Source organism: Pteropus medius, unplaced genomic scaffold, assembly GCF_902729225.1.
Source record: "Pteropus medius unplaced genomic scaffold, Ma_sr-lr_union100, whole genome shotgun sequence".
In the NCBI taxonomy this organism is placed as follows: domain Eukaryota; kingdom Metazoa; phylum Chordata; class Mammalia; order Chiroptera; family Pteropodidae; genus Pteropus; species Pteropus medius.
The window spans coordinates 3630218-3645838 of NW_024353909.1; the positions used below are offsets into that span (position 1 = coordinate 3630218).

The 15621-nt window shown below is 33.8% G+C and overlaps 1 protein-coding gene across 2 annotated transcripts in view; it reads left to right on the forward strand.

Moving 5' to 3' along the window:
* The window catches only part of AP1G1 (adaptor related protein complex 1 subunit gamma 1), a 63496-nt gene that overhangs the window by 21938 nt on the left and 25937 nt on the right, over window positions 1-15621 (forward strand). Inside the window, exons 3-7 of one of the 2 annotated variants that reach the window (XM_039851796.1) lie at window positions 4322-4446; window positions 9173-9314; window positions 11121-11217; window positions 12389-12465; window positions 13306-13314. In XM_039851796.1, the coding sequence (XP_039707730.1) occupies window positions 4322-4446; window positions 9173-9314; window positions 11121-11217; window positions 12389-12465; window positions 13306-13314 (450 nt within the window). The remainder of the gene's footprint in view (window positions 1-4321; window positions 4447-9172; window positions 9315-11120; window positions 11218-12388; window positions 12466-13305; window positions 13315-15621) is intronic. The other variant, XM_039851797.1, reaches the window with a different exon arrangement.

The following is a 15621-nucleotide window of genomic DNA, read 5'->3' on the forward strand; positions in this document are numbered from 1 at the left end:
TTTTGACCAGTCTGATTTGGGAACCACTTAAGGCACTGTTTTTGTTCCAAAGGGGGCTGATAACTTCAGTCTCTTAAGCTTGTTGCTAGTGGCTGCTTGGAATACTTCTGCTGAGAAAAATTCTGAGGTCACTTCAAGGATAAGCTGGAGAGAATTAGTGGCTATTTACCTTGGAGGCGCAGGCAGTGGAGAATTGTGAGGGCTGTCCTCCACAATGTGGCTTCATTACCTTAGTGACGAGAAAACTAAGAGACCCAGTTGTTGAAATAATTTGCTTTAGATCTCTTAGCTAGAACCAGGATAAGGGAGGCAGAGCCTAATTTAGATTGGTTTCTTTTTGTTCCACTGTGTGTTCTGTGAAGAGATAGGAACCTTTCTCTACTCTGAATTGGTTGCCCTTCCTAACTTGTTTTCACAGTAGCTTGTGCATAACTGTCACAGTATATATATTTCCTACTTCAAATATTTAACTGTTGGTTTTCTTTTTATGTGCCTTTCTATCAATGAGAACATCTAGCACATTGGTTTGTATATAGCAGGGGTTTGCTAAGTTAAAGCAAAACCACAGCGTTTCAAAACAATTAGAAAGTAAACACAAACATTTCCGTGAATAGCAAAGAATTATTCCGGTAAGTCCTTTGGGATGGAAGGTGGAGGGGAGAGGAAGAAGGTTGCTGTAGAAAAGCAGGTGTATTAAAGTGTCATTGACAAGGGAGAAATTGATAGTAGGTGAAGAACACAAAATAGGAAAAAGCATAGTCATTGGGATTAGAGATAAGGAATGAACATACTTTTTAAGCTTCTACAGCATCACAGGTAGGATAGAATAGCACAATAATTGTTTATTGTACATTTAAATTAATTTAAAAAAAGACTGATTCCATTTACTGAGTTGCAGTTTTATAAGATTCTGGTCTTAAATTTTCAAAGTTTTTCATAAAACAATTCCAAGACTAAAATGTTTTTAAATATATATTGTTCAGCTTTGGAAGGATTTTGGATTTCCCTAAATTTTTTCCCCCTCTTTAATTATATTAACTTTTCTAACCACAAATTAGATATACATTCCCTTTATCCTGCAGTTTTTAATTTTTTCCCCCTAGTCCAATATTATTTTTAGAGTAGATAATGACAGTTCACTGATGTAAAATTTAAAAGGTACAAAAGGATATATGATGAAAACTGTTCTGTTCTCTTTCAATCACTTAGTTTCTCTCCTTATAGGCAAGTGGAGGCATCCATTTCTTGGCTATCCTTCCAGAGATACTAAGAACTCAACATAAAACGGATGGATAGATGGATGGATATATATATCCTTTTTTTCCTTTTATATGTGTATATATATATTTGTCCCCTCCCTTTAAAATATATAGTTACATACTATTTGCATTTATTAATCTGTCTTGAAGATTAGCCCATATTCGTATAACAAGAGCTTCCTCATTCTTTTTTTTCCCAGCCTTTTTAACGTGCTCGTGGTAGTATATCCAACATAGTATTCCAGTTATATGTATTAATCATAATTTATTAAACTATTACCTTATTAATGAATATTCTAATCTTACTACCTAAAATTATACAATTGAATAATATCCATTATTCTACCCATGTGTGAATATAAATGTAGTATAAGTTCCTAAAAGTGGAATTGTTGAGTCAAGGGTATGTGTATTTAAAATTTAGGCCAGATCTTTCTTACTACAGCTCGGGCCAGATTATATTCTCGTCACAAATGTCCTTGCACTGTTATAGCAATTTTTTGTGTTTGCTAATAACAACAGATTAAAAGTAGTATTCCAGTATAGTTTCGATTTGCATTTTTTTTCCTGAAAACTTCATTGAGGTATATTTTGCATGTCATATAATTCACCTTTTTCAAGTGTACAGCTCAATGATTTTTTTAGTAAATTTACCTAGTTGTATTTGCATTTGTTTTATGAGGAGATTATTTTTGTTTTCTTTGAACTGTCTGTATTTTTTGTCCATTTTTATGTTGAGTTCTTAGTCTTTTTAAAAATCATTTTATAAGATCCTGTTATATAGGATTTATGTCTGTGAAATAAGTTATAAATATTTTTCCAAGTTTGTCATTTGTCTTTTGACTTTGCTTATAGAGTTTGGAGTAAAAGCAAAATTTTTCTGGTGTGACTATTAAAGCTGGACTGTTTACTGTGATTTTAAAGCATATGCTAGATTTGTGGGTTAGCAGTGTTTCACGCGGGATTTTCAAATAGCTGTAAGTGAGGAGAAGTACTGGATGAATTTGAGGTTGTTACCTAACGGACAGATACATTTAATTAGTTACTATTTTTCTTCTGTTCTCACACAAATGCTGAGTTTTTAGTGCTTGCTGCTTAAATATGGATATTCTCCTCTCATATTTACCCACATCCCACTTTACTCCCCTCCACCATTTTTCTTTTTCAACACTTGAAAACTTTGATAACATTCTGAAAGATGAAACATGGTCCGTTCTCAGCACTATAGCTGGCTACCTCTACCTAGTTGTAAAGTGTGATCAGAGTTAATCCTTCACTGGAGGATGTATTTCAGATGCCATTTCTAGTTGTATAATCTTATGTTTCTCCTCAAATTTGTCACCTTCAAAAAACATATACTTATTCTTGAAGCAAAGTCACTTCACAAATGGGGAATATTAAAAATAATTTAGTATTTGTCCCTTTAAAGTTTAGTTTTTGTTGGCTAGTTTTTAGTAAGTTTGAAATATTACAAAAAACCAACAATTTTACTTACCAGTCACTGATGACTTTTAGTGTGACTATTTTAAAACTTGGCCTTAAAAAATATGAAGTAATATTAATGCCTAAGATATATTTTTCTCATTAGTTCATCTTAATAAAAAACTTCTGGATAATTTGTGTAATACCTGGTGTTTGCCAGAAGCATGATTTAATAAGGATGATAAAGATTTCAATCATACCTGATTCTTAGAACATTTTCTTTCACTGGTAAAATATTTATTTATAGAATTACTAAATGGGAAGATAAAAAACCTTCAGTTTGAGAAAGAGTAAGATTTTTCTAATATTTTCATTTCTGATTTTTCTCATTCACTTCAGCATTTTTTTCTGTTGACATTGTCAAAATGATTTTCATCACCTTCTATTTCATAATTTTTTTTTTTTTTTTTTACTTTAACTTGAATGTATAGAGAAGGAAGGGAAGGGTTGTTACCTAATCTTTGTCCATCTCAGACGGCATTTTAGTTTTCCTTTTGGATCCTGGTAGTTCCCCCTTGGAGGCTTCTTTGACTCGCTCATGATAGTATAGTCATTCTGCTACCTTTAAGTGTTTTTTATGCAGGTATGTTGAGAGAGCACTTTTTAAATAGCCTGAAACAGTCTTATTTGTCAACTCTTTTCTTTCTTAAATTTTACTTTTGAACTTATAGGCAGAAGTAATCTCACGTGATCTTAGATTCCTATGTACATGGGTCTGCATTTGAGCCACCCTTTGGGATGCAGTGATTCTAACTGAGAACATAGTTTGAAAAAATCTTCTTGGAGAGTCTAGCTTAGTTACACCCTTTGAAAACCACTCCTCTAGAGGAATGTTTGGCCTTTTTCATGTTACTCAAGATGGAATGATAAAGTATATCAAAGTGATTGTGACATTCAATAACGGCTAAGTAGAGAGAAACTATTTAGCTACAAAGACTCTTAAGCTCTGAGGATTTCGAACAATTATGTAAAGAAAAAAAGTCATATAAAACATTTTAGATTTTTTCCTCTGGCTTTTTTCCCCGCTTCTGTATTTGATTCCTAAACCCTCACGTTTCCCATAGTGCTTGGTTCAAGCCCTAAGCGTAGCACTTTCCACATTATATTAAAGTTAGTTATTGTTGTCTCTTCAATTGTACATTCCTGATGTTTAGAACAGTGTTTGGCACTTTGATGTATCCCCAGTTATTGAGTTTTTTGATATTCAGAATAGGTATTAGACCTTAAATACACAAATGAGGGTGCTCATTTAATATAACTTGGGGATTAAATTAAGAATTGAATTTATTAATATTTTATTATAATTTTTTATTGTTTGTATCTGTATGAATCTGTAGAACTAAGGTCAACTTCACAGACTATTTAGATGGCAAATACCATAGGACCTCAACAAGATGATCCATTCTAGAACTTGATTACTGTTACCAAGCTATCCAAAGATCTTAAATCTTTGCCTTTTATTTAAGTGGTTTGATGATACAGGTTATATCTATTTACTTTAGTTTTTCATTGACTCTGGGTTAAAAACATTGCCTTCCTGATTGTGGCAGCAATTTCTTAATTTCTTTTTTTGTTTGCAGTTGGAGTGCCTCAAACTTATCGCCTCTCAAAAATTCACAGACAAACGCATTGGCTATTTAGGGGCAATGCTGCTGTTAGATGAAAGACAAGATGTCCATCTTCTCATGACCAACTGTATCAAGAAGTAAGTCTTAATCTTTCCTTCTAATAACTGCTTTGTGATTTTAGGTTTTTATAATACGCCATTAGTAAATCTATTAATTTTATATTTACTGTCTAGAATATATTCGAATTGCTTTTGATTCTGTAGCTTATGTATTAAAGAGACTAAGCAAAGGATAAAAACTTCTGTAGGGGATAATTTAATGACATGAAAGTATTGCTCTACATCTTGAGGCATAAGAACACAATTTAGCAATGAAATACGCATTTGGGCCTTCATAGAATAGAAAAAGCATTGGTAAATCTGAGCTTTCTTATATTTCCAGAACTTTGAATACCATGAATAATGAAATGTTATATTTAATAAAGAATTGCAAGTGTATATTCTGAGTAAATTCCATTTAAAGGCAAAAACATTTAAGTCTCGTCAGTGATCTAATCTGAGATTTCAGTTACCTGTAATTTAACTTAGCCCTGTGAATTTTTGTGTATAAGCTTTTTTTGTTTTTTTTCCTAATGGCTTCTTTACTGATTTCCTAGTCTAGCTATATTTGTTTAACTTTCAAACCAAGGAGTTCTTGCCATTATGAAGAAATTAGAGGACCCATGGAGCAGGGAATTAGCAGTTCTCCCCAGCATCCCTCCTATGACAGATTTCTGTCAGAAAGTCAAGGAAGTTCTGAGGGCCTTATTGGTTAAAGATATTTTTTGTTTGTTTTAATTTGGTTTTGGTTTGTCTGTCAATTTGATCTTTTTTAGATTTCTATTTAATTTGCAGTGTTTCTGTATTTGACAAAGTAGGAGCAGGGGGTATATGGGTGATCAAATTTGCAGGCATTGAGCTCTTAACACTTTTCTGTGATAAGTAATGTTCTACTTTGAAATTTCCCAATGGGTAATATAGAAAATGTCAAACTACAACTTATGAATTGGTTGTCAATATTGAGTGTTTCATATAAATACATTGAGTTTGTGACCTTAGTTTTGTTTTTTTGAACTTGAAATAATATAATGAAAATATTGAGTCATGTATTCAAGAAATATTTATTATATATTGTTGTATGGCAGCAGCTGTTGTAGGCTATGGGGATGGAGAATTTAAAAAATGGGACAAATCTTTGGTGTCATGGAGGTTACATTCTGGATGTTCAGTGTGACTCTTATGCATTTACTCTGAATTGGCCTCGGAGAGTTTCTTTAATTTTTGTTCTTACATGCTCGGCTGCCCTTATTGCTCAAGCCTTCAATCACATGCTGATATTTGGCAGTTCTGTCTAGCAGCAAGTTTATATTAGAGAGTTCATACCAAACTCAAGTATAGGTTTTTAGCATGATAAAAATCGAAGAATGAGGCACATAGGCAAAGAAGAAATCTTTAATTTTAATGAGACCCGCCAAGCCCCAAGTGAGTTTAGGAGAGAGCTACTAATAGTTAGAAATTGATCTGGCACTTCAGTCTAAGCTCAGTCAGAACAAGGGTCCCTAATCCCCCGGGCCGTGGACTGGTACTGGTACTTTGGATTATTTGTTTTGTGTGTGTGTGCATGTGTGTATGTGTGTGTGTGAGATAAATCTGTTAATGAATGTTTTTTTAATTTGCTTTTTTTGCGAGATTTTTTTGCTTTTCGTGTTTGTATTATAGGACATCATGGTGTCCCAGCAGTTTTTATGTTTATTAACGAATGTTTACCTCATTGTTCATTGGGCTAGAAAAATTCTAAGACATTAAAGACCTTGGAATTAAATCTTTAAAAATTGGATATGATATTTTAAGAGCTTGCATTATGCAGTTAATTGTTGAAAAGTGAATGAAAAATCAACTAAATATTTTTGGGAACTGGAAGCCTAAATGGTAAAGCCATAGGCAGTACTTAGACTTCATTTTACCAGTCATTTTTATCTTAAAAATTCAAATTGGTGGAAAGTAGCAAATCTCATTAATTTACAATTTCCCTCTTTTCCTTTCTTTGTTCTTCAGGGAATACTATAACAATTTGTTCATTTAAAATCAATTATGAACCCCTTACATGTTAACATAAATAACATTTTTTAATGAAAAATAAACTATTTTCCAAAACAAAAGCAATTTAGTGAGAAGAATGGCATTATTTTACATTTTTGTAAATTTCTAATATCTGGCCTAATGGAAGACAGCTAGATGCAGATGCTCATATTTGCTTCTTTGTTCAATTTCTTGTGTTATGTTTTAATTGAAATATATGAAGAATATTCAGCCTTTCACAGATAATGTAGTTAGAAAAAGGAATATGAGTTTAATAGCCTTTCAAATAACCACAGATACTCTTTGTTGATACTATACCAAAACTCTACAAGTTAGTAATTTCTTAAAGGTTAGTTACAGTGTGGAATCTGAAACCATATCAGCGAAGTTTGGTACTTTGTTATATTAAAACTAGTTGGTCTGTCTTATTCATCTTTTACTCGTGCATGGCTTTTGTAACATCATGCTTAAGGCATTTGGAAAAAAAATGGTTCACTGAGTTAAAGTACTGGTAGTTCATGGTGGCAATACAGTTTTCCAAAATTCTAGCTTTTACTTCAACCTTGAATTTTATTATTGACAACAAAGATTATCAGTTGTTGTGCTTGAAGTGATTGGCTCACTTGGCTCTTTTTCCAAAAAATGTTTGCCAGATACCCAAATCTTATAGTTGTCTGTCAGTTATTTTTCAAATAAAAATGATATCCATTTTAAAAGCAGCATAGTTTAGCTTGCAAACAAAATAAGTACACAAGTGCTTTTCTCTGAGATTGTCACTTAAGTATGTGGCAGGAGTACTTTATGCATACTTCTCATTTCATCACACAGAGTATTAAAGAATACACACTCAGAAGTCAAGATTTAATAAAATTATTATTACTGCTTTGTCATGGACAGTCTTGAGTGAACCTTCTTTCCTTCCCTTTTTTTCTTTCCTTCCATCCTTCCTTCCCTTTTTTTCTTCCTTCCTTCCATCCTTCCTTCCACTGTGACTGTGTGGCAGTGAATACAGTGGTTACTGTTGCCACTGTCCTGATTTGTACTAATGTGCCAGTAGTTTTTCCTACCACTGCTTTTGCAACATCAGTGCAACTGTCAATACAGGTGACAAATAATGAGTTAGTATTGTGAAAATAGTTTGGATCTCATGGACCCCCTGAAACAGTCTTGGGGACCTTCAGAGACTTGTTAATCACACTTTAAGAACCACTGGACTAAAGGATACTAAAATGCTCTTAAAGCTGGCAAAAATAGCATAACTCATAATAATTCAGCTTCTGAATAGTAGGAGTTAATGATAATATACTCTTGATAATAAGATGATTTTACGAGTCAAGCTTTTAATATTTAATACTTTTCTGAAAGTATACTCCCTGGCTGGTGTGAAAATAATTTTGTGTAATAATCAGTGCCTGTTAGAAATAGGATTTTGAGTGTCTGTAGCACCAGATACCGGGCCACTGTAAATATTTACCTTAGTTTGTTGAAGGTGGTTTAATTAGCTAATTTTTTTAGTTATATTTTTTCTTCTTTTGAATAAATAGAAGTGTAAAAATTAATGTATTAACATCAAGGTTTATACTATACCATAAGATCAAAGATTCAGAGTGTTTCTGTTGTGATATTTAAGTCATCTTAATTGCTTTAGCAGTAAAGATTGTTTTCTGACTTTTTAAAAAAGTTTTGGTTAATGTGTATCTTACCTTTTTTTTTTTTTATAGTTAGCAGTAGAGCATACTAAAAATCTTTTAAAGATTTAGTTGAACTCTTCCCATAAGCAGCCTGAGGTGATTTCTGAAAATGGTTCGCTGTTCACTTGACCCAGAAAACCCCACAAAATCATGCTAATCAAGGGGTTCAAATCTTTGTGTTCACTTTAAGAACTCTTGTGAAACTGCCCAGGCCATCAAGGTTATACATATCCAAAAAGCCATCAAGTATCTGAAGGAGGTCACTTTTCAGAGGCAATTTGAGCCATTCTGTCGTTACAATGGTGGAGTTGGTAGCTGTGCCTAGGTGACGCAGTGGTGCTGAAAGCAGGGTTGGTGGCCCAAAAAGAGTGCTGAATTTTTGCTGCACGTGCTTAAAAACGCAGAGAGGAATCCTGAACTTAAGGGTTTAGATGTAGACTCTCTGGTCATTGAGCACATCCAGGTGAGCAAAGCTCTAAAGATGCAGCGCAGAACATACAGAGCTCATGGCGTGTTAGCCCCTAAATGCGCTCTCCCCGCCACACTGAGATGATCCTCACTGAAGAAGAGCAGGTGTTCCTAAACCCGAACAGGAGTTTGCACAGAAGAAAAAGATATCCCAGAAGAAACTGAAGAAACAAAAACTTATGGCCCGGGAGTAAATTTAGCATCAAATAAATGCTAATAAAAAAATACAGTTTCGTATTTATCATTGCCAGTTTTTACTTTCAGGGGTTTGCTGAGTTTTCTAAAATGGGTTGCCTTTTAACATCTACAGATAACATCACAGATAACATAGTCCAATTTCTGTTGCTTTAATATTTGGAAACATAGAGTTTTAAGCCCAATGTTGCAGGGACTGTCAGTCAGTTTACTGTATTGGTAATTTGTAATAAAGTTAGAATAAACATTTTTTGCAACAAATAATTCTATTAATTATTTTCCTTATTGGAGCAGTGAATCATTCAGCGCTGCTTGGTTAGGTTGTGAAGCTTCTTCATGGGGAGTATACCAGGCAGAGCATGTTATTTCTACCTTCTTCTTTTCTTTTGCAGTGATCTTAATCATAGCACGCAGTATGTACAGGGTTTGGCACTTTGTACGCTTGGCTGCATGGGCTCCTCAGAGATGTGCAGAGATCTTGCAGGAGAGGTAGAGAAACTCCTGAAAACTTCTAACTCTTACTTAAGAAAAAAGGTAATGTTTAATGAAACTAAATGTCTGCATTTGGATTAGGGAATATTCTAGAGATAAGGCAAATTATTTACTCACTTTTGAAAGCTCTGATGATAATATACGATGTTTCTTTCTCTGTGCAGTAAATGTCTTTTAAATAACTATGAATCAAGTGTTTAGAAATCACTATTTTTTATACTAATTTTGGAGGTGATTTTTTTTTTATTGTTATTCAACTCCAATTGATAAGTGATTGTGAACACTTTGATTTTTTCAATTTCTCTTTTTCAAGGAAATGGTTTATAAATAAATGTTACTGTATATCCTAGATCGGGGTCCCCATACCCCTGGCCACAGATTGGTACTGGTCCGTGGCCTGTTAGGAACTGGGCCACACAGCAAGAGGTGAGTGGCAGCGGCTGAGCAAGCGAAGCTTCATCTGTATTTGCAGCCGCTTGTCAACGCTAGCATCACCACCTCAGCTCCACCTCAGATAATCAGGCATTAGATTCTCATAGGAGTACTGGCCCCTGGTGCCAAAAAGATTGGAGACCACTGTCCTAGACGGCATATTTAATTACTTCCTTAAGTACCTGATTCTAAACAGTGTTAAAGTGATAATGAACAAATATTTACAAATTTACTTTTATCTTAATAATTAGTGCCCATGTCTTCGTATTACTGCCTTTGAGTTTGTGGCACTGCAGTTCCACTGGGACCTAGATAATTATTAGGGAAAGATAAAGAACACACTTTCTAAAATTGGCATGTCTAAATAGAATAGTAATAGAAGACAATGAACTTGCCCTTTTATCTACTTTTATTTGTTAATATAACCATTTTAATGTTATTTTATTGTACTTGAACCCTAACACCTTTGTAAACAAAGGGTATAAAATTTAGAACTCCAAAAAGTGAACTCATACTAATGTCTGGTTGGCATTTACTGTGCCTCTGTATTAATGATATGAGACAGGCGTTAAAAGGGCCAGGCTGTTTTCTAGGATCATACACTGTTGATGATGACTGCAACCAAAGCCAGTCCTTTCTCTTAAAGAATGTGTGGGCTTCTCTTGTTCAGAAAGTACATTATTTCCTTAAATAGAACTTTCCGGCGAACTAGAGAAAAAAATCTCTTTCACCCAGATATAACATAGGAAGAATTAGCTGAAATCTTTTCTTATTAATGTTTCTAAACTTTTAAGGTATTCAACTCCAACAAATATGGTTATGTTGGGGGGTAACTAAAATTAGTCTTTGAATGTACCTTTCTTTCCAGCGAGCAAGCTAAGACCATCTTTTCAGTGGAGACTAGCTAAGTATCTTTCAAATGATTTTATTGATGTCAGCAGAGAGTGAATTGGGGAAAGGTATAGGTATTATTAAAAGTAACAGCAGATTTAAAGTGTCTGTAATACGTATCTTTCAGTTGCATGGTGTTTTTTATAAACCCTTATTTGGTCATCTTACTTAGAGGAATGATTATCACAGATGGAAGTCTTTGTTTTTTACTTTGCAACTCCACATAAGTTATGTTTAACTTGTTTCATAAATTCATGTTAACCATGGTCTAGTCTAGAAAGTTCATCTACTTATTTAGCAATATCTGAACAAAAGGACAGATGAGCTAAAAGTTCTCATTGATGGAATAATATAAGTTGGAAAGCCTCAACCAGTTAATGAATAATAAATCTGATATCTAACTTCTTTCTTTATTTTTCTAGTAGGTGAACTCGTTGATAAGGTTTTTGTTGTTGTTGTTTATATGATCTATTGCCCTGACTTAATTGAAATAAATCGTTTGTCCTTTTATTTTTTTTTTTATAGGCAGCACTGTGTGCTGTTCATGTCATCAGGAAGGTTCCTGAACTTATGGAGATGTTTTTACCAGCAACAAAAAACTTATTGAATGAAAAGAACCATGGTAATATGATTTGGATGCACTGGTGAAGTACTGAGGGAGAAAGGGAAAGAAAAGAAGGTTCAGGCAGTGTTATCCTTCTGTCTTAATGCAGTGGAGTTGCCTTTCTATTGTGCTCAGACGCTTTTCCAGGAAGGGCTGATCAGTTGAATATCTCTTCTACTCTTATATCCTAGTTTTATAACTAGAGATTGATTCCTTCATAGTAAACTTGTTTTTCATTTCTGGTCCTCTTTTACTATACAGAAGGTACTGTATTAAGTTACTAATATTTAATGTACAAATTATCCTAGCCTTGATTTCATATGTAAAATCCTTTAATTTCCTGGCTATTTTGTAATAGAAGAAAAAAATATTTCTTTATTGCTTCATGGTAGGTGTTTAAAGTTTGTGAAAATCTTTTTAGGTTACTCGTAACAGGAATTCGTAATGGGTACTTAGATACATTTATATAAAACTTAAGAGAAATTAAATGGAATGTGGCTATTCTATCCAAACATTTTATTCTTATTTTGAAGTCAGTGAAACATGTTTTGAGTAAAGAAAATGCATGTGTCCCAAATGCTAAGAGAAAAAACGGTAAGATATATTTAATTAATTCAGTCCTGAACCTAGCAGGCTCAAAATATTGAACAAATGAATGTTTGGGGCACTTATTATTTAGTGAAAACTATTACGAGTTTCTTTTCCCTCACTCTAGAATAAGCAAATTCCCTTTGTCTTCCACAATTACTGTACTTTAAAGTTTTGATACATTTTATTTGGAAATTTAACTTCTTATTAAGATTTTTGTGCCTTGAATTATTTATCAGAACTCAGCTAAGGGCTTATTAAATATAGAGCAGATGATACCTAGCTTATATTGACTGTGAGTATGTCTTTATGGATATTCTCAGATGGAGAGATACATGTATTGGTTATCATTTTTTAGCAGTTATTTTGGTCACATAATTGTTTAAAATATTCTGATTTGACTGACTTGACCAGTATTAAATCAGTAGGCGTCTATTAAATACTTCCTTTGCATTCACCTCAATGCTTAGATTCTTGGAAAGATTAAAAAACAAAAGTAGCAACTATCCATTTGGAATTGACCTTCAGAACTCAAAGTCCTGTTCTATGAAGTTGAATAATACAGCCTCATTTTTAGTGTTCATTTGCTCTTTTCTTTCAGGTGTCCTTCACACATCTGTAGTCCTCCTTACCGAAATGTGTGAGCGAAGCCCAGACATGCTTGCACATTTCAGAAAGGTAGGTGCCATTCTGTATGCCTAAGCCTTTCTTGATTGAAAATGATTTCCCTGAAAAGTACATAATTTTCTGACTTATAAAATAAATTTTCTTTTGAAAGGAAGCTATGGAGCTGAATAAAGGGCATAACCAGTCCTGCTGTGTGGTAGGGCTGGAAGCCAGATTTAGGCATATAAGAACTGGCAATAGTACAGTGTTTTCCCTTTCATAATAGAAGTCTTCTCTCATTGTTGGCAGACATACCAATCTCTCATGTGCTTTATCTGATGTTTTCACATTGAAGTCAGGAAATGTAACCTGCAGTCAAATTACAGATAGGAATGTGTTTGTGTTTATTTTTTTAGGCAGGTAATTTCATTTCGTGTTTTTGTTTTGTTTTATTTTGTATTTATTTAGTCGAAAACTGCAGACTGATTTTTGACATTACTTTTACCTACCTCAGTGTCCCCCACTGTTCATTTTAGGCTATTGACTCCGGCGATGGAAGTCTCTAGCTTTGTTAATTCCCTCCTTTCCTTTACAGCATTCTAAAGTGAAAATTTTTGTTTTTTCCACTTACTTTTAGAAGGCAATAGCAGGGAAAACTCAGGGAAAGACTGTTCTTTGGGTAGTTACATGCATTTAATTTTTTTTATAGGGTGCTGATCACTCCATAAATGGGGCTTACTTTCTACTTTAGATTTAATGAGACTCTAATAGCAGTTCTTTTTTTGCCCCCTGCCCCAGATGTTCACGTCTTGATTAAATTATTGTAAAAAAGTATGAGACCCGTATCTGTCCCTAATGCTTGCTTTGTATGTTTTGTTCCTGTTGTCTGTTTGGAATCCTGCTGTATGTTAGAATGAAAAGGTAAGAATTAACCCTCTTTTAGATGGTGCATGCTGGCATTAGGTCCTTAGTAGCTTTTGTGTATCCATCCACAAATGTGGCTTTTAAAAATATACTAATGCTGAAGGTGTGTTTAATAATATGAATTATTCATTATGGCATTTTTGGCTAACCCCCTAGTCCAGTTTTGTCTTGTTCCTTAAACTCCTGACTCCAAAGGCAGCCTTGGATTTCAGTTGCAGCCTTTCCTGAATTGTAAGCCTCCTTCTCTGCCTTTCCTTTATCTTCACTTGAGAAACTTTGAGCAGTTTCCCAGGGCCCTGGTGATGGCAGTTCTAGATCAGTTTGGAGCCTTGACACAAAACACTGCTTCTTTTTGAAGTAGATATTTTGGAGCCATATGTGAGTAACTTCATACTTTAAAAAGCTCTGTGTGTACTTCTAGCTTTCAGTTCAGACTTAGAGCTTTTATTTCTCCCTTACCTGCACTTAATCTTACCTAGAAGTTTTGAAATATAAAAAGGATTTTGAGGTAGAGCGGGTGGGCATCAACTGATTTTCATGGCTGCAGCCTTTCCCTTTGTCATCTTATTTTGTTTGTCTTGTCATCAGTTTTAGTAACTTGCATCTTCGTCTGAACAATAAAGCTGAGTTCCAAGAATTAGTGTGCTGAACACTTAGACCTTTGTGCTTTTTGTCCCAGGGTGATCTTATGTGGTATGCTGGCCTTTTGGCAGTAAATAAAACAATTTCTAAATTTAGTAGCCCAAGCAAAAGGACTTCTCCAAGATATGAACTAGATTAAAAAAATAATTAGGGATATGTGTAGTACAAAAAAGTAGGCCCTTGGAAAGTATGGTGAGACTCTGCAAGAGCTTGGTATCTAGATGATCCTGGTTTTATTACATTAATTTTAAAGGAGTGTGTAAAATCATATTATTCTTACCTCTAATGTAAATCTGCCCACAGTTGACAGATTTAATGTGGATTCTGTTTAGAACTTACAGGTCTCCATGGCTTGGATTTGTTTTAATCTTGGAATTGTCCAAATTAAATTTTTGTTTATGAATCTATTCTGAAATGTTATGGCCAAACTTAAATTTGCGTAGATTATGTTTTCTGTATTTCGAGGTGGACTTTGTGAATGTTTTGAGTGCACACCTTTGGCATACTTTGACTTTTGTTTTGATCTTGAGTTCCCTTTAGAGCTGGAGAGTAGGAAGGAGACGGAGTCCAAATACAATAAGAAAAAATAATCGAGTTGCAGCAAAATTAAGGCTATTCTGATTGCCTCAGAAAGAGAGGTGATTCAGTTCACTGTAGACTCTTCTAAATTTTAGGTATTTAGAGTTGTTTATTTAGCGAAATTGAGTTTTTAGTTGGAGACTGGAAAAGTTCCTATTGTGGCATATATTTTGGAGTAGGGTTTTAACATTAAGTGATTGATCAACAGAATGAAATGAATAATATTTAAAGCATTTTTAAGTTCAGTTTGACAATACAATTGCTTCTACTATGTGTTACAACTAATGGACAAAGTAAAGGAAGGACAAGAAAGGAATTTTGACCATAATGAATGTATAGTTTCATTAGTAAGATAAGACAAGAAAACAGGCCACAGATCAGTCTGTATAATTAAGTGCTAAAATTAAATTTAACTGAAAATTGTGTCATATGAGTTAACAGTAGAGAAACAAAATTTTTATGGCTTCGATATCTTCTTTAGATGAAACGTAAAGTTTTCATGTGTCTTTTCTATTTGGTCAACGTTGGAGGCTTTTGTATTTCCTGTTGTTTGCTGGAAAAAGACATAACTAGCCCTATCTTGAGATAATTTTTTTCTCTATTTGAGATAGTATATTTTAAAACTATGATTTTAATAAGATCACCAGTATTTTTGGTATGATACTATTTTGTATTCAGATGTTTGTATATGTGTTGCTGAAGAGAGCACTCTATCCAGATATTTGAATGAATATAAACTGAACATGTTTGTGCCACCTAGGTATGTCAAGTTCTATAGCAGTCGAAATTCAGTATGCTCCATGGGCGTCTATTTTCTTGGTTCCCATAGGCTTTCTGACCTACTGTTTTTTGTAGTATCTTTGCATGTATAACTCTGGAGTAAAAAATTCTAGTTTTTAAATTCAGAGAAAATACTTACTCCTTCTTGAGTTTTTGGCAAAAATACTCCTGTTATATCTTTGAATATTAACAATATACTAGTATATTTTATCAATAGAACATGCTTGGACTCAGGCCCTTGTACCCTTTTCCTAAGCCAAATTACCTGCCTATTCTTGAGAAATTCTTTGATGTTCACTGTTC